Here is a 13,742-nt window from a genome sequence, read left to right on the forward strand (position 1 = left end):
AATAGTATAGATAACTATCTATAATAGAAGTCACAACTTCATTTCATATGTGATATTTTAAATTGGACCATTATTCAGAAAACTTATCAAATGTACATGACTATTATTATCATTTTTCATAAATATTTTAAATCTATTATTAAAAGACAAATTTAACCCTCCCAAAACATTTATAAATATATAAATATTATTTACAGAATTTTATAAAATCAAGTTCAACACCTAAATAATAAATTCTAAAAATAATTATTATACCCTAAACTCAAATATTATGATATATTTAACTGAGTTGTTTTTTCAATGATATCCAAGTTGGTGTATTTCAAGCAATTTCTCAAATAGGATTTTTACTACAAAATTATTTTACAAGTACAAAATATTGTAGTTTTTTTTTTAAATAAGTTTTGTTGTTTTAAATAGTAGCTCAAAAAAAATCATCTCTATTATATAAGTTCATTTCAATTTAATTTCCGTATAAATTCCAAATTTTAGAAATGAAACATTAAGTTATGAAAAATAGTATTGTTACTTAATAATGTTTACAAAATAATTTCTTTTAAAAAATACAAAAATTATGTGAAATAATATTGATACATGATAATGTTATATAAATTATAATATTTTAGTATAAAAAAAATCTGCACGGATGCGTATCAAGATTGAGTATATTGTTAAAAATAATTTGATCAAAACAATTGAAACTTAAACATCCATATTTATGTTAAATTTTATAGATTTAGTTAGAGCATCTCCCAAAAGGAACTCTATTTTGAAGTTTCCAAAACTCTATATTTGAAGTTTCCAAAACTCTATATTTGAAGTTTCAATGTGTTTTTTTCCAAAAGTAAAACTTCAAACCTAACTTCAAAATTATTTATATTTTATGCTATGGTCCTTATATTTGTCATAGTTAATGTAAATTCTTAAAACTTATACAAATAACTAGTACATATATATAAATATTACAGAAATATTAATTATAAAAATCTTACATAAAATATAAAATTATAAATAAAAGTACATAATTAAATATTAAACTGCAAGCAAATACTACATTATTCCATAAAATTATTTCCGTAATGCTCCCATATATGATCAACTAGTGCATGTCGAAGTAAGAAATATTTTTTATATGTAGATTACAAGCCAAAAATTATTGAAATCGGATATCCTCATTTTCCGTCATTTCAACTGTTGCTTCTGCCATTGATCTTGTATCTTTTATCGGCACATTGATATCACGTTCATCCTCAATTATCATGTTATGCATAATAATGCATGCCGTCATTATATCATGCAATACTTCCTTCTTCCAGTAACGAGATGATCCTGCTACATGAAGACTACTGAAGGTAATAATATGGCCGCTGATAGTTTGATATCATCAAACGAAAAAAATTTTGATCTTTTAAACGAAAGTACAACAAACAGGGAAAAAATTCATGAGATGATTGAATTACGACTGCAAAATTATTTATATTCTATGCTATGGTCCTTATATTTGTCATAGTTAATGTAAATTCTTAAAACTTCTATAAATAACTAGTACATATATATAAATATTACAGAAATATTAATTATTAAAATCTTACACTAAAATATAAAATTATAAATAAAAATACATAATTAAATATTAAACTGCAAGCAAATACTACATTATTCCATAAAATTATTTCCGTAATGCTCTCATATATGATCAACTAGTGCATTTCGAAGTAAGAAATGATTCTCTTTATTTTTTATTTGTAGATTACGAGCTAAAAATTGTTGAAATCGGATATCCTCATTTTCCGTCATTTCAACTGTTGCTCCTGCCATTGATCTTGTATCCTTTATCGGCACATTGATATCATGTTCATCCTCAATTATCATGTTATGAATTATAATGCATGCCGTTATTATATCATGCAATACTTCCTTCTTCCAGTAACGAGATGATCCTGCTACATGAAGACTACTTAAGGTAATAATATGGCCGCTGATAGTTTGATATTATTAAACGAAAAAATCCTTGATCTTTTAAACGAAAGTACAACAAACAGGAAAAAAAGTCATGAGATGATTGAATTACGACTGCAAAATGAAGCAAAAAAGTTAGCTTTTAAAGAAGTAAAAGAAGAAAATAAAATATTGCTAAAAAAACTTAGTTTCTATCGACGATGTCAATATTCGTGAATACATTCGATCTGAACAAGAAAGAATCGTACAAAAAAGGCGTCAAGAGCAACAACAACAATTATCTTCGGTTACATAAAATTTGTTTGGACAATAATTTTGAGATTTGGGAGGTTCCGGGGCAAATTTACCAGACTATTAGTGTTGTTATAATATTTAAATTTGAGTAATAATTATGTCTTCATGTGTCTTTTTAATAAGTTTTTATTATGGTTTTTTGTAATATTCTTGTTGTTTAATTCTAGTTTTAAAATATTATAAATCTTGTTTTAATTTTTTTATTTAATTTCATGTATAAAACTTAAATTTATAAAACAAATTTGAAATATTTATGAGATAGAAAAGTTTTAAGGATTAAAACAATAAACAAAAATATATTTAAGAATTATAAATATGATGTATAATTGTAAGGACCAAAATACAAATAAAAAGATGAAACTTTAAATTTGAAGTTTTGAAAAGTGAAACTCTATATTTGGAGTTTCACTCTTGAGATTTGTTTATGGAGAGCCAAAAACTCGTATTAGGGATTTCATAAAATTTCAGGTTTTATCAAAAAATGGGGATTTGAAGATTTTTGTGGGAATTTGAAGATTTGGGTGAGGGTTTATATGGGGGTTTTGATAGTTTTTTTTTAATTAAAAAAAATCCTTAAAAGGGGAGCACATATATTGGACATTCAAGTCATCTTCTATTGAAAAGCTCACGACGGATCTTTACAAAATTCTACAAGAGCAGCAATAGCCGTGTCTCATTTTCATCAGAGGAAGATCTTCTTTTTTCAGAATGAAATGTCAGTGTTCTCTGTTGAGATTGGACATGGGAGTGTTCTAATGAGGAATCCACATTTGTTTGCTCGGGAAAAGGAATTTAAACCCAGCTCACTCTCTTCAGCTGAGAAAGTCATCCATGATACATTAATGATGCATCCTCACATTCCGTGAAGCGTGATGATATTGGAGCAGTAAGAGATTCAGAGTCTGTTAGACAAGTAATAAAGCAAGAGCAACTCAAGAGGTAAAATATCCTCAATATATCTTCAAGACGTTTTGTGCCTTAGCTCACAACTCAAATCTTTTTTTTGTATTGTTGACAGGACCAAGTCTCAAACTAGAAGAGTGCATGTTAGTGGGAGTCTTTATTCACCACTTTGTAGTATAGACTTAAAGGTGAGTTTCAAGCATCTATTTCATGTGTTGAATATATGCATTTGCAAGTCTCGGATTAAAGAATTTGTGACAATGGCCGTGAAAATGATACATCATTGCAGGATATTTTCAGCTTTGAAAAGTGCATAGAAAAATTCACAGAGGAATAAACTGATTAAATGAATTCTTCATATTGAATCCGTTAGCCTCCGTGATAAGTTTGAACTGCATTGCTTATAGAAAAAACAACGAAAGTTCTGGCTTTGGAGAATCCTGACATAGGAATAATGTTTGGCCAGAGGTTCATGGATATTATGATGCAGGAACGTGAGTGAGTGGAGTAAAGTACCCGGTTTTGGAGAAACCTGACAAGACTCCACCAAGAACACTGCCCTCAGCAGATCGACAATGAGTATAGTTCGAATTACTTTACTTCTCTTCCAATTGCAACATCTCTGCGACGCTCTCTTGTCAGCGAATCAGGCAACGGAATGAGCGACCCTGAGCGTGAAGCCCTAGTTTCTGTCGGAAATGTTCCGGCTGGTACACCGATCATTCAGCCTCTCATGGATATTAGAATCCATTACAATTCCATAAACAAAACTTTCCACCGAAACTAAAACATGCAATCAAGTATCTCACAACAGCAGGAAGCACTAGAACCTGTCGGTTCCATAGAAGTCAGAGAACAACTATTAAGAGCGATAAACTCATCTGGTTAGAAAGGATGAAATAGTTGTTTTTGTTTTTTTTTTGTTGAAATTCCATCTATTTAGATGGTATTCTTCTTTACTGGGTTTGACGTACAAATTTATTTTTCTAACAATCCCAAAAAACTTTTGATAATGAAATCCATATTTTTCAATAAGGGATGATTTGGTTGGCTTTTTACAAATACTCAATTCAATAACCTAGAATTTGTAAGAGGTTTTATGAACACCATATCCAATAAGGGAGAATTTAAATAAATTCTGAAATTTGATGAAATCCCTAATACAATAAGCCCCTATGTTTAGAGTTATAGAGTTTGCTTTTATACGAATTTACCCTTTTTTGTCGACATAGCCGGAGTTAAGTAGCTCCGAGAAACCGCTCGTTCCCATCAAATCTGATCTACGTGGATAAAGAGAATTGACCTCCACACAGATCATAAAATATAAAATAGTACAAAACACGTTTCTGGCATTAATGAATAGTTTAGAAAGAAAGCCAGATTGGTTTTCGAAAAGTGTGTGCGTGGGAATTCAATGACTCGATTCAGATGATGATGGATGAGATAGCATGATACTACACGATTTGGTTCTATAAATAAATAAAAGCTAGATCATCATTCTCACTCACATCTCTCCTGGTCAACGCTGCGAATCCTTCACCATTTGGCTCCAAGATGTGGAAGCTCTGCTTCTGTCTACCATTCCTACTCCTTGACATCGGTGTAGCCAAGGCTTCTGCTTCCATATACCTCCCTAGTCAAACCGGCGCTGACGGTTCTTCGAGTCCTGTTTGCTCCTCCCCGGATCCAAAACTGAACTACAGACCGGTCATAGGGATACTGAGCCACCCTGGAGATGGAGCGTCGGGTCGGTTGACCAATGATACGACCTCGACTTACATCGCGGCTTCTTACGTGAAGTTCGCGGAGGCAGGTGGAGCACGTGTCATCCCTCTCATCTACAACGAGCCTGAAGATGTTCTCTTCAAGGTCATATTCTGTTCTCTGAAACCTTGCTCCTTTGTGTTTAAAACATTGGCTTAACTCAGTTTAGTTGTGTCTTTTTTGGTGAAGTACAGAAGCTAGAGCTAGTCAATGGTGTGATATTCACTGGTGGTTGGGCTAAAAAATATGAGTATTTCGACATGGTTACAAAAATCTTCAAAGTAAGTTGTCATCCTTTATATGTTTGGTTTCAACATGTTACTTGAGTATATTTGTAGGATTGAGAAAATCCTGATTGACAATCACTAAACATAAAGAGAATGGAAACCATAATATAAAGAGAGAAAACGTTTAAAAAATCTTTAAGAAAATAGATGAAATAACACATGGAGTCGAAATTTGATCTCTTTACATAATTTAATATTTACCTGATGTTTCACACAGAAAGCTTTAGAGAGAAATGACGCTGGAGAGCATTTTCCAATATATGGCATTTGTCTCGGTTTCGAGCTTATGTCTATCATCGTTAGTCAGGTGACTCTTTTCTTCTTTAGAAACTCTCGTTTGCTTTGAATATAGATCTGAATGAATACAGTATAGTGCAGCCCTTTGGGAACCTGCAGTCTCCATACTAAAACATCTACTCTCTTTGTCTTTGTAATAACAGGATAGAGGCATTCTTCAAAGATTTGATGCAGAAGATAATGCGTCAAGTCTCCAATTCGTTGAAAATGTTAATATTGAAGGAACCTTATTCCAAAGGTGCATACCTTTTTCATAAGTTTTTTTTAGTTTTGCAAAATTGTTCTACTCATAATCATATTGTGTCATATTTTGCAGATTTCCTCCAGAGTTGTTGAGAAAACTCAGTACAGACTGTTTGGTTATGCAGAAACACAGGGTTCGTATTGTCACCTCTAGTTTTTGAAGCAGAATATATTATGAACTCTCTGAAGCTTCATTATCATTCAATCTATTGGCTAATACGAATTGTTATTTATTTCATCAGTGGGGTATCACACCAGAAAAATTTAAAGCCAATCATGCTCTGTCTAGTTTCTTTGAGATCGTCACAACCTGCATTGATGAAAACAGCAAGGTAGTATAATAATTATAAACCATGAATAAAGGATTCGTCTACATAATTCTTGGATTTGACTTTTTATTCTTAAACTATATTTCCATGCAGACTTATGTTTCAACTGTTAAAGCAAAGAAGTACCCAATAACTGGTTTCCAGTGGCATCCTGAGGTAGAATATATATATTCCACTAGTAATAGACTCTGCTTATGTCTCTATTGTGTTACAACTTTTATTTGCTATCTATAGAAAAATGCGTTTGAATGGGGTTCATCTCAAATTCCACACTCAGCTGACGCAATTCAGGTGACACAATACGCTGCTAGTTATTTAGTCAGGTAAGATCTCTAATCAACCTAGAAGGTTTCATCATGTTTCCAGCAACGGTTTTGTACTTTTTTCATCATGGATTTTCTGTTTGAATGTTTGTGCAGTGAAGCTAGGAAGTCACTGAACAGACCATCTTCTGAAAAAGTGCTGAAGAACCTCATATACAACTACAAGCCTACGTACTGTGGATACGCAGGGTAAAGCCACTTGGACTATCTTTACACAACTCTCTTGTTGTATGTTCTTAAAGATTATTTGGATTATCTATATTGCAGGAAGGGTTATGACGAAGTATACCTTTTTACACAACCAAGATCCCGTTTATAAGAACGTCTTCAGTCTTGTGTGTTTTGTTCAAGTGAATCAGTGCATTTATCTCATATCTCAGTTAAAAGGAGCCTATTGTTTTGGCTCGTCTGGGTGATTTCTCTTATACTTCCCGTTTATCATCTCTTTGGAACTGGATCGTTTCAAAGGTTGGAATTGGTGTTATGTTTGTCTTTTTAGCAATAAAGATTTGGCATACGAACCAACAAAGGATTGTTAATAAATAAATCGATCACAGATTGCAGAAAAATAGTTACCAATAAGATACAAGAAGTCCTAGTTAGTTAAAACACTTCCAAAAGCTTCACATCCTCTACTTGGTCTTAAAGTGTGAAGATTTGAGAATGCTTAACCGCGCTACCCTTCCTTGGATTCCAACTCGTGTAATTGTGTTTCTCTCTCGGTATTGAACCAGTGATGCTTCTTGAACTCTGCTAGTATCTGTGAACTGTTTATTTAATACATATATCTCTTGGTATTTGCCGACAAAAATATCCGGTTTATTTCTAAACCGGTATTCTCATCTAATGTACCGAGTCAGACCAACACTGCCTCTTGAGTTTCTTCTCCCCAAGCAAAGCTTCTTCAATTTCTCCTCTTAGACCAATCGTGTGGTCTCGCTCCTTTCTAATCGCAAGTATTCATCTTTTTCGAAGTTTTCTCTCGATCTTAAAGTAGACTCGTTTCTAATAGTTCAGTTCTGTCGTTTAGAGTTTCCTAGATTACTCGGTCTTTACTGTTTTAGAGATTGATGCTTAGGAAATGATACTTAGTTACGGAACCTTTACATCGAGTTGTATGTTCAACTAGCTTTACAAAGTTCTTACATTTTCGATTTCTTAAGCTTCTGTTATGATCTGTGTAAAGGTGAGAACTTTGAAGCTTGAGATTTAAAATGGGGAGGATAATGGAATGGGCAGCAAGATCTGATCACTTGGGAGGAATCCCAAGAAAAACTGTGATAACAGCCGTTGGTGCTTTCGCGAGAGCAGTAGCTAATCTTTGCAACAAAACCAAAGTTCACAATGCAGATACTCTTATGACTCTTGTCCGTTCACGACCACCTGGTGTTCCTCTCATCACTGTTAGTAATCACATGTCCACGTTAGTTCAAAAAGTTTAAAACCTTCTTTTTTTTTTTTTTTAATAATCTCAATTCTTTCCTTCTTGTCATCTCAATGTTGAGCTATTTCATTTTTTTTTCTTCTTGTAATCAGTTTAGATGATCCAGTAATGTGGGGAGGGTTCAAGGGTCTTCTTTCTTTAGATCCAGAGTTGGCTCGATGGGTTCTTGCTGCTGAGGACATATGTTTCAAGAACCCTGTCTTCTCCTACATCTTCCGCACTGGTAAGTAAGCTCTCTCTTTTGTTTTGTAGCTTCTTTTCAGGTGAGAAATGTTAACGAGTTCTTATGAGCAGGCAAGTGTATACCTATAACTAGAGGTGGTGGAATCTATCAAGAACACATGAGTGAAGCGCTCCAACGATTAAAAGATGGATCTTGGGTAAGTTACTCTTAATGTTCAAGAAATTGCTAGGCGGTGGTTAGACGCTGTATAGAGGATTATTGTTTAGGCTGACAACTAGACCAATTTTTTAATGTGTAGGCCGATTTTTTGAAAAATTGTTTCGTTTATATCCGATTTGTCAACTAGGCGCCAATTGCTAGAACACTTTGCACATTTGAACAAATAGTGAGATATGTAAGTGTTACAAAAAAAAAAAACAAATAGTGAGATATTTTCTGAACTCTAACCTTTTTGGTTTAAATCATTGACTAGTAGTTGCATACCTTCCCAGAGGGCAAGGTGTTTCAAGAAAATGTGCCTATAAGACGTCTTAAATGGGGAACCGCAAGCCTCATCGCCCGTTGCCCAGTTACCCCAATCGTCTTGCCAATAATCCACCGTGGTTTTGACGAGGTAACATGTCTTAACTCTAGCATCCATTTTCCTAAACTCGCTACTTACTTACAATGTTCTAACTAACTTAGGTGATGCCGGAGAAGTACTTGTACGGTAGAAGACCACCGTTCCCGCTGTGGAACAAAGACCTTCGAGTTGTAGTTGGTGAACCAATCGAATTTGATGTTCCCATGATGGTTGAGACCGCTGTCTTGGCTTCCCGTCATGTAATGGTTCCTCCTCTTCAAGAAGCTAGATGGCCTGTGCTATCTTTAGCTGGTGAAGAGCTTGACGAAAATGCTCAGAGATGTCTCTACACAGCTCTTTCTGAGAAGATTCAGTCCTCATTGGAAACACTGAGACTGTTAGCGAAGCGGTTGTGACTTCAGAACAGAATCCGGTTCACAATTTTGAAGTTTCCGGTTTAGATCCGGTACGGTAATCAATTATTTCGTTTATTTAATATTATCTTGAGCTGAGGAAATATTCTACAAATTGTAATAAGAAAGAAATTGTAACAGTTTAAATTTAAATAAAGGAAAATAGCTCGAATGATTAGTTATGCTTAACATTTTATTTTATTAGAATTGGTTTGAAACCAATTATATCAGAAAAATAATAGACATGTCAATTGCAAAGAGGAAAGCTAATCTTTTTCACATTCGAAATACTGGTAATAATATTTTTAATGACACATATCATGATGATTTTATTTACACTAATAACTAGATGTTTTAGTATTTACACTAATAGATTGGACTTCTAATACCTTATATGATAAAAAAAAGATATTTAGATAGATTTATTTTTCTCTATAAAATGTAACAAAGACAGTTATTTGTGTCCTGTCTGTAACGCCGATGATCAGGCAAGTTCTGTCTCTCTGCCTGAATCATTGATGTTGGACAGAAACACCTTCGAACAACCGGTTTGATTTTGAACACACACAGAGAGAAGGTTCTGTTAAGAGACAAACGTGGATGACACACAAGCCCGGCGGCCACGTCTGACTATCGAACCACCGTTGCAGCGAGTGGTTCCCACGCGAATGAAATAAGCAGTTTTATGGACCCTACATGGTCACGCCGGGGACGCACCATCACGTGAAAAAGGAAACTTCCAAAGGTCAGCAAAAACGGTCTCGTGGCATTTTCGTAAACCGGATCACGTTAGTATTGCACATGTGGCAAATCTCTACTAATAAAAGGGAGCTTTTGAGGCTCCATAGGGCGTCCACATCAGCGGAAAAAATTTATCCCGAAAGATGACACGTGGCATAAAATATAGTTTTACATTTTAATATTAATTATTTTCAAAAATTGTAAAAAATATGCAAACATACAGCATTAAAAAATAGAAAAACTACATTAAACATATGTAAGATTACTATTTTTCACTTAAAAAAAGACGGCTTATCTCAATAATGTAACATTACCGTTTTATAAAAAAAACAAAAAACATTATATATAATTTCGAAAATAATAAATATAAGTAAAACATACAACATAAAAATGGAAATACTACATTAAACATAAATATGTTTGACTATTTGTCCAAGTTCTTCTGTTAAACATTGCCGTTTTACATTAAAAATAGAAAAATACGTAAAGATTTAAACATCTATCTTAAAATATAAAATATAGACATTAACTAAATATAAAGTATAAAAAAGAGAAATACTCAATATATAAAAAATAAATAATAAGTAAATATTATAAATATATAAATATATGAATTATATATACAATAATAAGTAAATGCACAATTTTTTAAAAATGGAAAGAGTATATTAAATATTAAACATCTATCTTAAAATGTAAAATATAGATATTAAGTAAATAGAAAATATAAGAAAAAGAAATACACAACTTAAAAACAATGGAAAAAGTATATTAAGATTTAAACATCTATCTTAAAATGTAAAATATAGATATTACGCAAATAGAAAGTATAAGAAAAGGAAATACACAATTTAAAAAAATAGAAAAAGTACATTAGTATTTAAACATCTATCTTAAAATGTAAATCAGTCTTAAAATATAAAATTATTAGTAAATAGAAAGTATAAGAAATAAAAATACACAATATAAAGAAAAATAAATAATAAGTAAATATATAATATAATCTCGAAAGATGACACATGGCATTAAAATATAGTTTTACATTTTAATATTACTTATTTTCGAAAATTATAAAAAATATGTAAACATACAGCATAAAAAAAATGTAAAAACTACATTAAACATATGTAAGATTACTATTTTTCACTTAAAAAAAGACGGCTTATCTCCATAATGTAACATTACCGTTTTATAAAGAAAACAAAAAACATTATATATAATTTTGAAAATAATAAATATATGTAAAACATACAACATAAAAATGGAAATACTACATTAAACATATGTAAGATTACCATTTTACATTTTTATTTTAAGAAAATAATATGTAAACATACAACATAAAAAATGAAAAAACTACATTAAACATATGTAATATTACCATTTTTCACTAAAAAAAAGACGGCTTATCTCCATAATGTAACATTACTATTTTGTAAAAAAAAAATTATATATAATTTCGAAAATAATAAATAATATGTAAACATACAACATAAAAAATGGAAATACTACATTAAACATATGTAAAATTACCATTTTACATTTAAAAATAACAATAATATGTAAACATACAACATAAAAAAATGGAAAAACTACATTAAACATGTGTAAGATTACCATTGTTCACTAAAAAAACGGGTTATCTTCATAATGTAACATTAGAATTTTATTAAAAAAAAAAAAAAACATAAATATAACTATTTGACTATTTGTCCAAGTTTTTTTTTTTTTGACAGCAAGACATTCACAGACTCATGTTGACTCTGTAAACCAAATCGGTAACTCCGCATCCATATGAACGACGAAAGACGGTTGTTTCCTAGCACTACGTGCCAAGCTATCCGCCCTTTGGTTCTCCGTTCGGGGTACATGGATGATGTCTGAGTTGAGGAAACTTCTTCGTAAAAGCTTGATATCTTCCAGGTAGCTTCCAGGTACATGGATGATGTCCAAGTTCTTCTATTAAACATTGCCGTTTTACATTAAAAATAGAAAAATACGTAAAGATTTAAACATCTATCTTAAAATATAAAATATATACATTAACTAAATATAAAGTATAAGAAAGAGAAATACTCAATATATAGAAAAATAAATAATAAGTAAATATTATAAATATATAAATATACGAATTATATAGACAATAATAAGTAAATGCACAATTATTAAAAAATGAAAAGAGTATATTAAATATTAAACATCTATCTTAAAATGTAAAATATAGATATTAAGTAAATAGAAAGTATTAGAAAAGGAAATACACAATTTAAAAAAATGGAAAAAATACATTAGTATTTAAACATCTATCTTAAAATGTAAATCAATCTTAAAATATAAAATTATTAGTAAATAGAAAGTATAAGAAATAGAAATACACAATATAAAGAAAATAAATAATAAGTAATATATAATATAAGTGAATACCAAATTTAAAAAATGGGAAATTACATTAAGATTTAAAAATATATATTAAAATTTAAAATATAGATATTACGTAAATAGAAAGTATAACAAATAGAAATATACAATTTTAAAAATGGAAAACATACATTAAGATTTAAACATCTATCTAAAAATGTAAAATATAGATATTAAGTAAATTAAAAGTACAAGAAATGGAAATACATATACATGAAAATAAATAATAAGTAAATATATAATATATGAATTATATATGTAATAATAAGTAAATACACTTTTTTTTAAAAAAATGGAAAAAATTCATCAAGCATTAAACATCTATCTTAAAATGTAAAATATATAATATAAGTAAATACACAATTTAAAAAATGGAAAAAGTGCATTAATATTTAAATATCTATTTAAAAATATAAAATTTAGATATTACGTAAATAAAAATATAAGAAATGGAAATAAACATATTAAAAAATGGAAAAAGTACATTAAGATTTAAGCATCTATCTTAAAATGTACTTCTATCTTTAAATGGTAGTAAATTATATAAAAATGGAAATACCACATTAAACAAAAAAAAAATGTATAGTTTTACATCAAGAAAGTCCCTATAAAACTCATTATTCCATCCACATCAACCTCACACTATTAAGCAAAATTTCAAAGCACTCGAGCAAAAAAATAGTTTCACTATCAACTCTTGCCGTCCCAGAAACCTTTAATGACATTGAATGAGATTTTTTTATAACAACAAACTTTTTGTTAGGTGGATTCATTGTTGGGAAACCCGCAACTTCCAAAAGCCAAACTTATTCATGGGAATTGAATTGCTTTTCATAGACTCAAAGGTATTCTTACAAATTTAAATTAATCTAATCTATAATTTTATTGTTAATATTCATACTAACTCTTTCATGATCAAACCATTTCAGTTGATAACCATTCAAGCGTTTATCTCGAAACACTTCCTTCCTCGCCGAATCAGGTATTGGTTCATGTTGGTTTAGTATTGTTTTTGGTTTACTAACCGGTTTAGGATGGTCTTATTGTAAATATAATTTAAGTTAGTTTAGCATATATTATGTTTAAAATAACTTAAATTAAATAATAATAATATTATGCTTCAAATATAATTTTAGAGAATTTTCAAATATAGTTTACAAAACATTATAGGTGATGAATTTAATTTATTAAATTCGTTTATTACTTAAAACTAAGTTTTTTAAAAAACATACTGAGTTATAAATATCAATGATGGATTGGTGAGTATAACATGAAGACAAAAATATAAATATCTGATTTTCAAGATAAGAAATTCAGCTTTTATTCAGATACTCAATATATAATATCTTAAATTATGTTTTAAAAAATATACATAATTTATATATATAAATTAATCTTCCAAACTTAAACTATTATATTATATATGAATAATGTTTTTAAATAAAAATAATTTCTGATTTAAAATAAAAATAAAAACAACAAATTTTTATTTTCAAATAATGGATGTAATTTACATTATACTATCATTTAACAAGTATTAGATACGTTTTGATATATCATTATTTTCTATTCCCAGAAAAC

The 13,742-nt window shown here is 30.1% G+C and overlaps 2 protein-coding genes and 1 long non-coding RNA gene across 6 annotated transcripts; 2 read left to right on the forward strand and 1 right to left on the reverse strand.

Annotated features, from left to right (window-relative positions):
* Positions 1-415: 415 nt before the first annotated feature.
* On the reverse strand, positions 416-4,434 carry LOC117131755. Its single transcript, XR_004455089.1, has 2 exons — positions 4,371-4,434; positions 416-3,986 (listed from the first exon to the last, which is right to left on the reverse strand). It is a non-coding gene; the product is annotated as an uncharacterized LOC117131755 (long non-coding RNA).
* A 27-nt stretch (positions 4,435-4,461) lies between these two features.
* LOC103853141 (gamma-glutamyl hydrolase 1) lies at positions 4,462-6,920 on the forward strand. Its single transcript, XM_009130057.3, has 10 exons — positions 4,462-5,025; positions 5,115-5,201; positions 5,425-5,514; positions 5,648-5,742; positions 5,821-5,881; positions 5,990-6,079; positions 6,170-6,232; positions 6,311-6,399; positions 6,496-6,588; positions 6,667-6,920. The coding sequence occupies exons 1-10, from the start codon at positions 4,711-4,713 to the stop codon at positions 6,716-6,718; spliced, it is 1,035 nt and encodes a 344-aa protein (XP_009128305.1). The 5' UTR covers positions 4,462-4,710; the 3' UTR covers positions 6,719-6,920.
* Positions 6,921-7,178: 258 nt separating this feature from the next.
* Positions 7,179-9,184, forward strand: LOC103853142 (N-acylphosphatidylethanolamine synthase). 4 transcript variants are annotated; one of them, XM_033284158.1, is made up of 6 exons: positions 7,179-7,447; positions 7,491-7,822; positions 7,936-8,066; positions 8,138-8,223; positions 8,503-8,640; positions 8,712-9,184. In XM_033284158.1, the coding sequence occupies exons 2-6, from the start codon at positions 7,614-7,616 to the stop codon at positions 9,003-9,005; spliced, it is 858 nt and encodes a 285-aa protein (XP_033140049.1). In that variant the 5' UTR covers positions 7,179-7,447; positions 7,491-7,613; the 3' UTR covers positions 9,006-9,184. The 4 variants fall into 4 exon arrangements, with proteins under 4 accessions (XP_033140049.1, XP_009128309.1, XP_009128308.1 ...); XM_009130061.3 differs by having other exon boundaries at positions 7,179-7,392; positions 7,586-7,822; XM_009130060.3 differs by having other exon boundaries at positions 7,179-7,355; positions 7,586-7,822.
* The last annotated feature ends 4,558 nt before the right edge of the window (positions 9,185-13,742 follow it).

The sequence above is a fragment of the Brassica rapa genome, chromosome A02 (genome assembly GCF_000309985.2).
Source record: "Brassica rapa cultivar Chiifu-401-42 chromosome A02, CAAS_Brap_v3.01, whole genome shotgun sequence".
NCBI classification, from domain to species: Eukaryota; Viridiplantae; Streptophyta; class Magnoliopsida; order Brassicales; family Brassicaceae; genus Brassica; species Brassica rapa.